The sequence below is a fragment of the Theropithecus gelada genome, chromosome 12, assembly GCF_003255815.1.
Source record: "Theropithecus gelada isolate Dixy chromosome 12, Tgel_1.0, whole genome shotgun sequence".
Lineage (NCBI taxonomy): Eukaryota > Metazoa > Chordata > Mammalia > Primates > Cercopithecidae > Theropithecus > Theropithecus gelada.
This window is the reverse complement of record NC_037680.1, coordinates 34,098,724-34,114,384: the sequence shown is the minus strand read 5'-3', so window position 1 is coordinate 34,114,384 and position 15,661 is coordinate 34,098,724. Positions and strand designations below refer to the sequence as shown.

Below are 15,661 nucleotides of genomic sequence, written 5' to 3'. Positions count from 1 at the left end.
CCTATCTGCCATCTTTTCCTCAACCTCTTTGATTTTTTTTAATGATACCTATTTCTTTGTTGAGTTTGCCCACAGATTGTGAATTGTTTTTCCAATTTCTTTGTGTATTTTTAGCATGTGTTCTCTGATATCTCACTGAGCTTCTTTAATATTGTTTTGAATTTTTTTCAGGCATTTTGCCTAGTTTTTCTTCATTGGAATCTGTTGCTAGAGACTTATTGCGTTCCTTTACTGTGTCATATTTCCTTATTTTTTTCATGTTCTTTGTGTCTACATTGATATCAGCACATCTAGTGTAACCTTTGTTTCTCCCAATTTTATGGTTTGGTTTTTGTAGGCAAAGACTATTTCCTATATTGGGTTGGTAGGGTGCTTTGATTCTGGGTAGGTTCACTAGTGTAGTATCCGTATGATTACTTCAACTGTTATTGGCGCCAGTAGTGTCTGTGAGTCTTTTTTAGTTTAGGCTGAGATTAATGGAGGCTGTGGTGAGGCTTTTCTTGGGATGGGGATGCCAGGAAGACTGGTCCTTGGGACAAGTGGTTGTGGCAGCAAGCCAGGCATGCTGGTCCTTTGCTTCTCGGTGGCATATATGAGCACCAATGGAATCAAGTCCAATGGACTAATCCTTGTGTCTCCAGGCATCTTGCTTAGGGCCCAGCAGAGGCAGCAGTGGGTTAGGTAGACAGGCCGGTCATCAGGCTTCTGGGTGGCTTGTGTGGCATTGATGATGGCAGTAGTGGAATGGGCCAGCCATTGGGCCTCCAGGCAGCAAGCTTGGGTACCAGCCAACTGGGAAGGCCGGTCGCCAGGTCCCCAGGAGGCATGCGCAGGCTCCAGTGGTGACCAGCAGGGCAGGTCACTCCCTAGGCTGTCAGATGATGTGTGTGCGGGTGCTGGCAGGGTGGATGGGCTCATCCTCAATCCCCCAGAAGGTATACACACACACTGGTGGTGGCAGGGGGCTGAGCAGACAATCCCTAGGCCCCCAGATGATGCATATGGACCCTGACAGGGGCAGCACTGGGTGGGATGAACCTGTCCTCAGGCCTCCCATTGGTGCACATGGGTGCAGGCTGTGATGGGTGGAGCAAGTTGATCCCTAGACCCTTGGAAGTTGTGCTTAGGCACTGCAAGTGGTGACTCTTGGTGGAGGAAACCTTTCTTCAGACCTCCAGATGGCATGCTTGGGCCCTAGTGGTGAGTGGGGCAGGCCTGTTTTCAGACCCCTCTGATCGTGCCTATAGACATCAGGGATAGTGGGTGGACTGGTTCGTATTTCATTCTTGTCTTCCTCCATCTTCCTATTTTACCTTTCTTCCCACCCTCCTTACTTTTTTGCTCTTCTCACAAGGAAGTTTGAACTTGAGGAGAATGATCAAGTAAATCTAAGGGTGAATTCTGCTATTTTTTAGGTGTTTTTACTTGTTGAGTTTGGATTGTTGAGAAAAGGCTCAATTTTTGCACTCAGAAGTCACTTATTTATAATGAGCAGACTGTACCTACTGAACAAGTCAAATTTAAATGCAGGAAGCCCTGGATAGATGGCCTATGTTGATCTGCTTATAAGTAGTTTTATTAAATGGTGATGCCTTAGCAGTTAAAGAAGCACTTGTCATTTTTAACCTGTGTTCCCTACAGTGCGCTCTCACCCTTGCCTTTCATGTACCCAAATCAGCCACAAATATACTGTTGAACTTTACTTTCAGTACATTGTATTCTGAAAGCACTAAGTATACTCTTTCAAATTGGGCATGCCCCAACTACCCACAAAGTGGTTTTTATAGCAAAATCCCTTGAATTAACTAGATGAACCTCTTCATATCTTCACAACTGAAAATCTTATTTCACAGAGCATGTGTCTGAAACTATTCCAGGAAAACAGAAGAAAATGCCATATATTTAGATTAATGTTCATTTCCAAAAGATGCTTTACATTTTAGCCTCCTGTGACCCATTGGAATCCTGGATTTGAAGAAATAATGCATGAAGTCTCTAATAGCTGTTTTCCATTCCACGTTCCACTGATGTTTTCTTCCAAGGATTGAGGTTTGTGGGACAATCATAGTTTTCGTGAATAGCACAGCCAGAGATGAGGACTTTCTGTGAGGTAGTGGAATTGGGTAATTTATGTAGTTTTAGTGTACAATAATTAAAATTGGCATGCCTTTAGGTGGCTTTTTTTCCTAATAGCAGAGTGGATCTGCTTTGAACAAACCATCTGAGGATATCAAAGTAAGTGTTCAGATTAAACATACATGGATTGTAAATTGACGGTTCTTTTTCTTTTTTTTTTTATATGAACGTTTTCTTGGTAATTGTTTCTCAACCAGTGGGAGCTGCTGCCTTGCAGTTTGTGCCCTTGATGCCCCTTGAGAATTGTTTGCAACAGAGAAATTGTTTTGCAGATTTATAGAGTTCTGAACTTTGCCTGAAATTGCACATCAGCTTCATTTCCTCACCCCCTCCCCAATCATTCTTGAACACCTTCAGACTGAAAATTTTAATTCTGATTAGTTTATCTTAACAAACAATTTAGAGAAGGATTGGTGTCGAAGTAAACTGTGTGATGTGGAACTTGCCCCAGATGAAGAGGAAGTTGGCATTCCATAGCTAGACAGTAGCATTTCCAGCTGTGGGGGTGCCGGAGCTGAGCCAAGCAGGCCTGCTCAGCAGAGACTTGGAATTCAGGCTTTGTAAGAACTCATGTTGCAAACCCGCTCCCTGTGTTGCAGGCATAAACCCAAGTGGCTTTTAAAGATCAGCTGTGATTAATAGTAGTCAGTTTGAAGTCAGTCATCAGTTTAAAATTTAGCTCAACAAATGGTGGCTTGCTTGGTAGTGCCTGTGTTTAACATTATTTTTGGGGGGGAAAAAAAAAAAAAGGAAGGTAGAGGAAGGGAGAATGTTTTGATTGTTTTCTGATTTATTGATCTCTCCCTTGCATCATCACCAAGACTGTTAACTAGTTCCCAGAATGTTGTGGGTTGAGCTTCTGTGCTGTGATGTGGTTTGATTTTTTTAGAGGGGCGGTAAGGGTATCTCCTGTCTCATTTAAAATTATCTACTGTCCTTTGGCAATGACTAATTTGATATTTTCTCTTTTTGTTCTCTGTTCTCTCTTCTATGAACATTCACGTGTGTACACACACAATGTATATTCCCTCACCCACAAATCAGTTTATCTAAACTTAAACCTGTAAGTATTCGATGCTGCTTGCAAACCTGTTTTTACTATTGTTAATCTTTTAATTATTACTCTCCCAAAAGAGAAAAAAATGAGTAGAAAGAGAAATTTTGCCTTCAAATTTCAACATTTACATATTTTTCTACTTCTGTATGCACTCATTTTAAAAATGTAGCTGTAATCATATATAGATATAATTCTGTATCATCTTTTTTATTCGTGCTTTTTAAATGTTGCTGAATAGTCTGTTTTTATTTTAAATGGTCACATGACATCTTATTAGCTTAACCATTTCCATATTGTTAGATATCCCATTTCTACCATTTGGGGCTTATTGTAGACATTTTTGTGCATATGATGATTTCGTTTGGGGAACTGATTCTGAATCTGAAAAGAAGTAGACTTAATAGGTCAAAGAATATGGGTGTTTTTATGGCTTGACACATATTGCCAAGTTGCTTTTCATAACAGCTGTACTAATTTACAATATCCCCCATACCCCAGGGTGTGATGTACCTATTTCGTTTTCTTACCAGCTTTAGGAACTGTCATTAAAAGAATATATATTTTTGAAATTATTGCATATAAAATGTATCTCATTTAAATATATGAATATTTTCGGTGAGGAAGGTCATTATAATGATATATCCTTTGAGTTTCTGAATCCATTATAAAAATTGATGACCAGATAGTTCTCCTGGAGTACTGTGATCCTCAAGTGAACCATGAGCATAAAGATATGTTGCATTTTTTATTTTTTATTGGAGTTTTACATTTATTTGCTACTAATAATAAACCTCATGCTGTTTCTTTACAGGAAATGAGAGTTGAGTCCATTTTTGCATCTGAACATTTCTCAATAATGTCCTTTGGAATTTACTTTTGGTGTTTAATTTGACATTGAATTTGGAATTGGTAGGAAAGAAAATGGTTTTCTTCCCTTCCCTGTGTGAATTTTCTATATGAACTTAAGTCAGGGGTTCACTTGGATCAATAGTTTTTAAATTGGAATGTGCGTCACAGTCACCCAGAGTGCTTAAGACACAGATTCCTGGGGCCCAGCCCCAGCATTTCTGATTTAGTAGTTCTAAGGTAAGAAAATGTGATGCCAAGGCTCCCATCCAAATACACACTAGGGTTTTTGAAAAAAGACAGTGTGCCCAGATTGAATAGAGAAACACCAATTTGGTTGGACATGTTAGCGTGATGTGCTTCTGTCTTCCTTGCTGTGGTTCACCTAGGGCCATTGTACTGCACACAGAAGAAGCCTGTGTGAAGAGTGCCCTCTAGAACTGTGTGGGGTTTGTGCTGGGTCTGTGGGAGGCAGTGAAATGGAATCACTAACATTCCAGGGTCTAACGTCATACTCTCTGATCGGTGACTTACATCAGTTTCGTTATTAAAAAATATATATGTATATCTACTTTAAAGGGTTATGGTGATTAAAACAAGATCATATATGTAAAGCATCCTGTGTGTCTGGCATAAGAAAGTGCTTTGGTCTGGTTTCCTTTCCACGGAAAATGGGTGATGAAGGCCACCCAGGAGCTTGCAGATCACAGTGGCCATCTTCTGCCTCTTGTTTTGCTACCTCTCGGCCCTGCTACATTTGTTTCCCCTCTTCACTGCCCACAGGAAGGCTCTGTGGACATACTCTTGTTTCACTATTACTGGCTTTGGTTATTTTATGATGGAATCCAGGGTTAAAATGTGTCAAAAACCACTTGTATCTCATAGAAAAATCCTTGCTGGCCAAGCTGCGCCTCTTATGGGGTGGGGGCTGGGACATACTTGTTAGAATAAGCTTATATTTGGTGCACTTACTTTGAAAAAAGAACCTCTTCTAATGAATCTTTGAGCCAGCCAGGGAGCTGCTTGTGTGCTTCTGCTCCTAAGTGCAATGGGGCTTGTGTATGGAAACCATGACAACTCTTATTTTTGTCAGCAACTCAATATTCAACATGTTTCATGAGGTTAATTACCTACTTTTGTGTGTATTAAGGTTTGCATAAGAGGATGAATCATATTAGGGCCAATTTTTCATATTCATTAATTTCAGTTTTGTTTGTTTGTTTTTTTTGTTTTGGTTTTAACATTTAGGATGTGACTGGGGGCAGGAATATGGAGTTAGAGTGGGAGGGAAGAATTATTTTCCCCCTGACTTCCTGGAATTTCATATCCCTGATTTAGAGATCCAAAACAGAGGAGAGTGGTCAACTAACCTCATGACAAAATAAATTGAAGGCTGCAAAAGTTTATTGGCTGCTGTTTACTGACTAGTAGTCTCTTTTCCTTGACACACCTCTAAAAGCAGTCTTCCACCAAGACAAATATCTGTATCATAAGCCTTATAACAGCTACAACATTCAGTGAATGATACATTTTTCTGAAGAAGCCTTCCTTCAGAGCTACCAAATGTTTGGAACTCTTGTGGTACTACTCTCTTTCTCGGTTTTGGAGGTATGCAAGCTCTAAGGCTGTCTTGTTCATAGTTTAACTCAGGGAATAGCCATGCAGCGTCTCTAGGCTTTTTGCCCTCTCCTTTGGCAATTTACAGTAATATTGACACATGTTTTTAGTAGGGTCCAACTACACAGTAATCTATAAACCATTTACTTTTGCTACATCGATGAGAATTCCAACAATAGAAATTAATTTTATAATTTTAACAGATTCCTGAGAATGCAGTTAGTTTAGACTTTGAGTAATGTACATGGTTCCATAAGCCCATGAATTACAATGGGCTAGAGGGGCAGGACACAGCTGTCACAGCATGTACTTTACCCAGCATGGGACAAGGCTGTCTTTCCAACTCCTGCTTTCAGGAAGAAGTGCCTGCCATGAGTTACAGGAATGCCTGAGGTACTGATTCTCATAACCCTCTGGCAGTGCAGCAGGGCTGAGGGGCCAGAACTCGGGCTGTCATCCCCTCTGCCAGGAACAACCTCATCCATTTATTCATCAGTCGTATTTTATCTGTGCCATGGGATGAGAAATATCTCGAAGCCCTCTTGTGAGGTCTCTTAGGTGAAGTAACACAAATATTGGATATACCTTTTTGAATCATGTCTCACCAGGAAGAATGATGCCTTTCTGTGAACTCAGTGTTTCCCAAGATTCATTCATTCATTCATTCCTACTACCCTCATCATTTTTTTCCATATCCAAATGCTACTTTGTACCATCATTTACAGAATCTTTTCCTTCAAATTGGCTCTTTTTGAAGTTAATTTTGTTTTGAAAGGAAATTATTAGCACTGCTGAAAATGGAAAACCAGTATCACATGGCATAAAATGGAAGGTAACTATGAAAATAAATGTGTAACTAATGAAATGAAGAAGTTTAGTCCATGAACCATACCAAATTTTCTCACGTGCCACACCTGAAGGAAACACTGTATTCACTTATAGTCCTCTCAGATGCCAGATATGGGCCATTTTCTTTTTTTCCCTCTCTAAAATAGTGTACTTGTAATGTTCTGTTCTCTGAAGGATTTCAGCACTTCTGTAGGAGTTAATTGTTAAAAATAGCTCTCTGTATGGATATACATGCCAGAGAGTCTGTCCTCATTACCTGGATATCTGATGTGACTACCCAAGTTGGAGGGGATGTCACCTAAAATGTAGGGTATGCTATTACCTTTATAAAATGTTAGAAGTTCCAAATTTGGCAAATGCATCTAACCTTGAGAGTTTTGAAAAAGGATTGTGGACATATATAATCAACATTTATTTGTGTATTTAGTATCTGTAATACACTAGATGTGTGTTAGGCTCAAGCACTTGAGCAAAATAACCCCCAGAATATCTGATTAAAAGGTGCTTACATTCTTGTTGAAGAGTCAAATTATTATAAATAAATAGATCAAGCCACTGCGGTTGAGGTATATAGGAAGGTGACGGAGTATGGGGGTGAGGGCACTGAACTTCATTTAGGCCCCTGCGTTGTGGTAGCAGGATGGAACAGTCTTCTTGGAAGGTGAGAAGCATGAACTGAGTCATCCGTGGACTGAATAAGAACATAGTTGGACAAGCTTGGGAGGATGTGATGCAGGTGGGAATGAGAAATAAAACTTGACCACGGTGACAACTGGTATGTCAGACAAAAGGTAGAGCTGAAGGATCCCATAAAGGTGCCCTGTTGATGGAACTACAAGTAATTCTGGTGTGGCTGATGTCCACGTATGTGAAGGACAGTGGTGGGGAATGGACTTTAGTGGGAAAGGAGTGGGCTCCCATGGACAGCACTGATGGAATACACGCAGAGGAGGGGCATGGTGAGCTCCTTTCTCAACTTTCTCCTACAGATCTCACTGAGGGCAGTGGGATAGGGTGGAGGCTGGCAGGGAAGGACCGACATAGAGAAACCTGTGTGTCCCACATGCAGCTGTCAAGTGGAAAGAAAATGGGTGTCTAGTTCAGGACCTCGGGGGCCAGATCTTGAGGAAGGACTTGTTTCTGGACATTTGTGAGGCCACTGGTGTTTCATGCTTTTCGAAGTGCATATCTAGGACATATTTGATCTGCACGTTGGCTTTGTGATGTGTGCTTTAAAGGTATTGGAAAACTAAGGCCTGGCAGCTAAGGGGTTTACTCAGAGCCATATAGCAAACCAATGGGAGGGATATTGGTTAATGAAGATAGGCTTACCCCAGAAAAGAGAAAACTTTCAACTAGACATATGCCCAGGAAAAAACTATTGTATAAATCAGACACCCCTGTCAAAAGTTGTGGGGGAGTAGGTTATGAATAACGTTTTTGATTTCTTTCTCGTGGCCCTTTGAGTCACGCTGGCCGCCTTACATGGGAGGCGAGGCCTGGCTCAGTCTGTTCCGTCCCTGGCCACCATTTAAGAGCGCCTCTTCCCCTGCCTTCCTGTGTCGTTTGTTGTTTGTACTGCTCATTTGGCACTTGAAGTGCTTTGTATTTTTAGTTACTTGCCTGAATTCATGCTGTGCTCTTTGCTGGCTCACGATTTGGCAGTAACTTCTTGGGTGCTGCCTCTAAAGGACTTAGAGTTCACTTTTTTGCCTGGCTACGCTGATGATCACTTTCTGGCAGAAATGAGGCACTGTTGTAAATCAGTTATTTCCTACCTTGACAACATGCATCACCTCACAGCCTGGCCTCACCTCCTGTCTCCTTCTTCTCCCCCGGCTCTCCTGCCACCACATGCACCCATTTCAGCCCCAGAGAACTTCTCTCCATCTCTCCAACATCAGAGGATGGTTTGTCAGTTCTTGTCCTTGCCCCATAGCCTCCCTCTGCCTGGAATGCACCCCCTCCGTGGGGGTTTCTCTTCCCTGTCATCTTTTCTGCCTTGCAAACTCTTGATCTTTCTATTCTGCCCATGCCCCACTTCCCTCCTGGAAAGCTTACCCGTGCTTCCACGGCACCCAGTTTATATATGGGGACTTGGGATACCATGGAGGTGTTTTCTCCTGTGAGCACTGCCAAGTGCCACTGTCCCTCCCCACCCTCTTCTCTGTGATCTTCCCTCTATAGCTAGTCTGTAATTTTTTTTCTTTCACCTTTCTCATTATTCTCATCACCAACACTGCATCTTTTTCTTTTCTTTCTTTTTTTTTTTTTTTTGGGGGGGGGGACAGAATCTTTGTCACTAGGCTGGAGTGCAGTGGCATTATCTCTGCTCACTGCAACCTCCGCCTCCCAGGTTCAAGCGATTCTCCTGCCTCAGCCTCCTGAGTAGCCTGGACTACAGACGCCTGCCGCCACACCCAGCTAATTTTTGCGTTTTTAGTAGAGACGGGGTTTCACCATATTGCCAGGATGGTCTTGATTTCTTGACCTTGTGATCCACCCACCTCGGCCTCCCAAAGTGCTGGAATTACAGGCATGAGCCACTGTTTTTTTTCATTTTTTTTTTATCCCTCCTGCCAAGCACAGTCTCGGGCACACACAGCTAATCGAAATGATCATTGAGAATTTAGGATCTCAAAGTGAAAGTAGAATGAGAATTTCTAATATAGTTTTATTATAAAACTATATAGTTCTAATATAAAACTATTTCTAATATAGTTTTATATCTTTCAAGATATAAAATAAATGGGTGAAAAAATATTTTGAGGTTCTTTTTGACAAGATTTCCATTGTCTACGGGAAAAAAAAATGAGAGACTTGTCCTGCTTTTCCACTAGATTTTGATTTCCTTGGAAAACAAGAGCATGTCTTATATTTTTATCACTCTCAGCATTTAATACGGCATCCCACCATAGTAGTAATGCACTTTCAACTGATTTATTGCTTTCCTTGATCAGAGGGAGTTCCTAGTGACTGTTCAAGCTTAATCCCAGGTTTATTTTATTTTGGAGAAGCATGGCCAGTGTCAGGTGAAAACAATCAACAGTTGGCCAATGATTGAGGAAAAAGAGGCTTGACTAAGTCCCAGGGATAATCAGTTAAATGGTCTTTTAAAAATACGTGACTCCTTTTATTAAAACATGGGGACATTTAATAAAATTAAAACATGGGAAACGGAAACACAAGAGTAAATTTCAGCTTTGTATAGTGAAATTCATTGTTTGGTATCACCAGATCTCATGTTTTAAAAATCCAGCCATGCTTTGTTTTCTTTTGCATTTATAGAAAACTTCAACTTTGTGTTACTGTTCACATTCACATAACCCTTCCTAAGCTCAACAGGTAAATTACTCCAAATAGATGGCTGTTATGCTAGATATTTAAATATTAAGGTAGGCTATTAAATATACTCTCAGAAAAATTGAGAGATGGTGAAGGGCACATGTCTTACTGTTTTCTGTAAATTCTTGTGACCCTAGAAAACATATAAAATATCTCTCTAGGTCCGTGTTCAGCTGTATTTTAGATGGTGTCTGTTAGTACTGAAAATAATTAAAAGATATTTGTTTGAATGCTTCCTGGGATTCTTACAGGAGAAGAAGGGCCTCTAAGATGAGGTGTTCCAAGACTTCTGAGAGTAGCAGTTTATACCCAATATGACCTGTTTATGATTTGCCAGGAAGGTTTTAATCCACTGACTGATATGCATTTCAAATGCAGTTACACAAGGTGGGTAAGTTATTTGGAATTAACTAGTTTTTTGTTTTGTTTTTTTTTCTTGGGAGACAGAATCTCACTCTGTCACCCAGGCTGGAGTGCAGTGGTGTGACCTTGGCTCATTGCAACATCCACCTCTCGGGTTCAAGCGAATCTTGTGCCTCAGCCTCCTGAGTTAGCTGGAACTACAGGCATGCGCCACTACACCCAGCTAATTTTTGTACTTTTAGTAGAGACAGGGTCTTGCCATGTTGCCCAGGCTTGTCTCGAACCCTGACATCAAGTGGTCCACCCGCCTTGGCCTCCCTAAGTGCTGAGATTACAGGCGTGAACCACCACACCCAGCCTAGATTTTTAAAAAATATAATTTAGACTAGTTTCCATCTCAAATATAAACCTTTATTTAGCCAAATTTGTGAAGTTTTAAAAAGATGTATAGTATTTCTTGAAAAGATGCTCTTTATCATAGCTAATGTTTTGCATAAATGGTTTGTATTTGTATGGAATTTGTAAGAATTCCCACTGTTAGTAATTTCTATGATAAACGAAAAGGGAATTGAAGCTTTTCAGGTGGCTTCTAGGAACTAGAACAACTGAATTACAACTTTCCTCACTGTCTCCTTCTGTCCCCTACAACAACTTTTTAGGTGTTTAGGAATAGAAGAAAGACCTGGAGGAAGAAAAGAGAGCAGTAAACCAAGTTATTACCTCATTGTTTCAACCCTTTGTTGAGGGAAAAGAAATAATAGATGTCTTGGTTTTATGTCTATGAAGGGGAAGAATCCATTTTCTAATTCCAAATAATGAAATTAAACATTTTTCTGTTTAAGGAATTGATATAATTCTGCTGGAAAAGAAAAGGTTTCCAGGCCACTGGAAATCATGCAGGGGCAGAAGCTGAAATTAGCTACTTTTCACATTTGCTTTCTGGCAGAGGAAGAGCTCATTATTTATCCTTCTTTTCCTCTGCCTTCCCACGTGGCTATCCTCTTTACATTTTATTTTATGCCTTCAATGTGATTGTAAATAATAGAACCATCAGTCAGGCAGCTGTGCCTGGCAGTTAGCGGGTACTCAGTACATGTAGAATGAATTAATGAGGAAATGAGTATTTCCTATTATATTATTTGCATCCCTCCTAATGGAAGAGATTAATGTATAACAATGTTTTTCTTAACAAAATATTTTTATAACAAAAAAGGGGTATTTTGATGATGGTCTTGGTTTATTACTCCCTAGCTCTGGTTTGTGGACAACTTTTTATTTCTATTTATGGTTTGAAGCCACTAGATTCATGTGCTTTCCCTAGGTGGCTTGGGTGTTTTTGATCACCAAAGGAATTTTTGTTCTGTGTCTCCAGTGCCCTGTTGGGCATTACAGGGCTGTTAATACACACTGTGGGAGAATTTTGCTAATAGTTATGATTACATGAGAAGTTTTCACGTATTTCCTTCTAACAATTATCCTTCTTCCAATACCCTGCAGGGTGTATATTTATTGCCTTTTTCTCTGCCTGTTTTAGGACCTACCTTTAGCTTCCAGGACTGCCCTGAGGTATGAGGAAGGTGATTAGTATTTTCTTCTGTCACATTATAACCTGTGACACCCATCAATGAAACCTTGGGGGAACCTGTACTCTCTTGCTAACCCAACACAATTCTTGTCCTTGTGTGCAGGTATAGTGGAGGATTACAAGCCACCATTCTACGACGTGGTTCCCAATGACCCAAGTTTTGAGGATATGAGGAAAGTAGTCTGTGTGGATCAACAAAGGCCAAACATACCCAACAGATGGTTCTCAGACCCAGTAAGAATGCCAGTTTCTCAGTTTTAAAGCTCTTTTCCATTGTTTGCTATTTGTTTCCCTTTGAGTTTCAACTGGTATAGCATCTGAGTGATCTGTCCTGTGTATCTGTTGTTTTCTCTTCCTATTTTATGTAGAAGGGTTTAGATCTAGTAGAGGAAGCTCAGACAAATACTCCCATTCTCGAAGAAGCCATATCTGATAGGGGTTGCTAGTGAATGACAATATTTGTAAGAATTTCTATGAATGAGCAGCTCCAAGAATCGGGAGACTCGTGACTACCGCTACTAGCCCTAAGACTGCAGTTTCATATGTAAACCAAGAGACTTTAAGTGAAGCTTTTAACCTCCTTTCCATCTCTGCATATCTGAAATCCCAAACACAAGCTGCTGAATGCTGAAGATCCTGTATTGCTACTCATAAGTAGTAGTAGATATAAAACAATGAGAAATGACCCTGTTTGGAAATTTCAGGATTATCTCTAGGTTAGTATTGCTCCCTTTAGCACCCATAAAATCATTAAGGGGTCTAATCTGGCCTATGTCGTTTACCTGATAAAGTAAATTGGTAGCATTAAGAGTCCAAAGGACAGAGTTCATGAAACTCTACGAGTAGCCTCTTTATCAGTGGTTAAAGCTTGAATATTTGTTTAAAGAAGATGACAGTAACACAACTCTAATTTCACAAGACCTGCGAGTTCTTCAGAACAGTTGACATGATATCAGCCCAGCTTCCAGGGCCACTGAAAAGCCAGTTTGTCATTGTGGTGTTTGTTCTTTCTCTCCTCAGACATTAACCTCTCTGGCCAAGCTAATGAAAGAATGCTGGTATCAAAATCCATCCGCAAGACTCACAGCACTGCGTATCAAAAAGACTTTGACCAAAATTGATAATTCCCTCGACAAATTGAAAACTGACTGTTGACATTTTCATAGTGTCAAGAAGGAAGATTTGACGTTGTTGTCATTGTCCAGCTGGGACCTAATGCTGGCCTGACTGGTTGCCAGAACAGAATCCATCTGTCTCCCGCCCCAAATGGCTGCTTTGACAAGGCAGACATCGTACCCAGCCATGTGTTGGGGAGACATCAAAACCACCCTAACCTCGCTCGATGACTGTGAACTGGGCATTTCACGAACTGTTCACACTGCAGAGACTAATGTTGGACAGACACTGTTGCAAAGGTAGGGACTGGAGGAACACAGAGAAATCCTAAAAGAGATCTGGGCATTAAGACAGTGGCTTTGCATAGCTTTCACAAGTCTCCTAGACACTCCCCACGGGAAACTCAAGGAGGTGGTGAATTTTTAATCAGCAATATTGCCTGTGCTTCTCTTCTTTATTGCACTAGGAATTCTTTGCATTCCTTACTTGCACTGTTACTCTTAATTTTAAAGACCCAACTTGCCAAAATGTTGGCTGCGTACTCCACTGGTCTGTCTTTGGATAATAGGAATTCAATTTGGCAAAACAAAATGTAATGTCAGACTTTGCTGCATTTTACACATGTGCTGATGTTTACAATGATGCCGAACATTAGGAATTGTTTATACACAACTTTGCAAATTATTTATTATTTGTGCACTTGGTAGTTTTTACAAAACTGCTTCGTGCATATGTTAAAGCTTATTTTTATGTGGTCTTATGATTTTATTACCGAAATGTTTTTAACACTATACTCTAAAATGGACATTTTCTTTTATTATCAGTTAAATTCACATTTTAAGTGCTTCACATTTGTATGTGTGTAGACTGTAACTTTTTTTCCGTTCATATGCAGAACGTATTTAGCCATTACCCACGTGACACCACCGAATATATTACTGATTTAGAAGCAAAGATTTCAGTAGAATTTTAGTCCTGAACGCTACGGGGAAAATGCATTTTCTTCAGAATTATCCATTATGTGCATTTAAACTCTGCCAGAAAAAAATAACTATTTTGTTTTAATCTACTTTTTGTATTTAGTAGTTATTTGTATAAATTAAATAAACTGTTTTCAAGTCAAACAGTGAAATTGTTTTTCAAAATATAAAAAAGATCTGTGTAACATTACGCATTTTATTATGGGAGCAATAGAAGCACAAAACTAATTTGTAAATTGAATTTGCTTTTTAAATCTACTCATGCACTTACGTAAGACATCATAAGGATGTCTTACAGCTTGAATTTGGTAAAAGAAAATTTGTTTCTTCCGTTGGCTGTGATTCTTTGGTTTTTTCTTTTTCAGTCAGTTTCTCCAGCTGTAAGGTGAGGGTAACAGATATCTCTGACCTGCCTTTCTTACAGGGGGGTGTAGTGAGTGTAAACGGGAAGGAGGATGTTAAAGCATTTTGTTAGTGAAGGGTTCCATGTAAAGTGGTCTTATGCATCTCCTCTTACTGCTTGGAGAGTCCATTCTTGATTTTTTCACTTCTTGTACACAAGATTAAAAAGGTAGAGTTAACAGTAGCCCAATAAGAGAAGAGGTGTGAACATGCTGGAATGTCTTCCAGAGGTAAGTTAATAACTTCATTACGATGCATGCATTTACTTGGAAGGTATATATTAGAATCACTTTTTTTAAAATTAAAAATTAAAATTTTGATTTGTGTTACAGATAACATAAAATTTACTAATTTTAAAGTGTACGTTAACTACATTCACCTTGTGCTACTATCACCATCATCCATCCACAGAACTCACGTGAAACTGAAACTATATCTGTCAAACAATAACTCCCCATTCCTCCCTCCTTGGTCCCTGGCAACCATTATTCTACTCTGTGTCTCTGAGAGTTTGATTACTCTAAGCACCTCATGGAATCATGTAGTATTTGTCCTTTTGTGAGACTGGTTTATTTTACTTCACATTATATCTTCAAGGTTCATTCATGTTGTAGCATGTGTTTCAATTTCCTTCCTTTTTCAGGCTGAATAATACTCCACATTTGTATATAGAAACTGCTTATCCATCCATCCACTGAGGGACACTTGAGTTGCTTCCATCTTTTGGCTTTTGTGAATAATGCTGCCATGAACATGAGTGTGCAAATGTCTCTTTGAGTTCTTGCTTTCTACTCTTTTGGGTATATGCCCAGAAGCGGAATGGTGTTACCTTTAACGGTTATTAAAATATTACATAATCACATCAAAGTATACATATATAAAAGTGTACACCCGATGAATTTTTATGAATTTATTACATCCATGGAAGCAGCACCCAGATGAGGAAGCAGAGCATACCAGAAGTCTCCCTCTTGCTGCTACCTCACTCTCCAACCCCAAGAGTAACCACCTTCCTGACGGCTAAGAGCATTGATCATATTCGTTTCTTACTGAAGACTTTATAAATGGAATCATACAAGATGTGTGCATGCAGGAGTGCACTCTCTGGGTAACAGGGTCCAGTGTATGTTAGGCTTTAGTATATGTTACCAAACCGTCTTCTTCACAAAGGGTTATTCAGTGTTTATTCCCATTAGCCGCCCATGAGAGTTCTGGTTCTCCATCTTCAACAGTACTTAGTATGTTCTTCCTTTTCATTTTAGTCTTTCTGTTGAGTATTATGCACATTTCAGCAAAACAAAGACACAGAGGGGAGAGAGTGAATAACTGATTCTATTTAAAGAGCTCTTACCATTCCCCTCAAGT

The 15,661-nt window shown here is 39.9% G+C and overlaps 1 protein-coding gene across 7 annotated transcripts in view; it reads left to right on the top strand.

The window, feature by feature from the left end:
- The window catches only part of ACVR1 (activin A receptor type 1), a 140,979-nt gene extending 126,941 nt beyond the window's left edge, over positions 1-14,038 (top strand). For all 7 annotated transcript variants that reach the window (XM_025405320.1, XM_025405326.1, XM_025405323.1 and 4 more), the window contains 2 exons: positions 11,902-12,032; positions 12,819-14,038. In XM_025405320.1, coding sequence (XP_025261105.1) covers positions 11,902-12,032; positions 12,819-12,953 — 266 coding nt within the window. In that variant the 3' untranslated portion in view covers positions 12,954-14,038. The remainder of the gene's footprint in view (positions 1-11,901; positions 12,033-12,818) is intronic.
- The last annotated feature ends 1,623 nt before the right edge of the window (positions 14,039-15,661 follow it).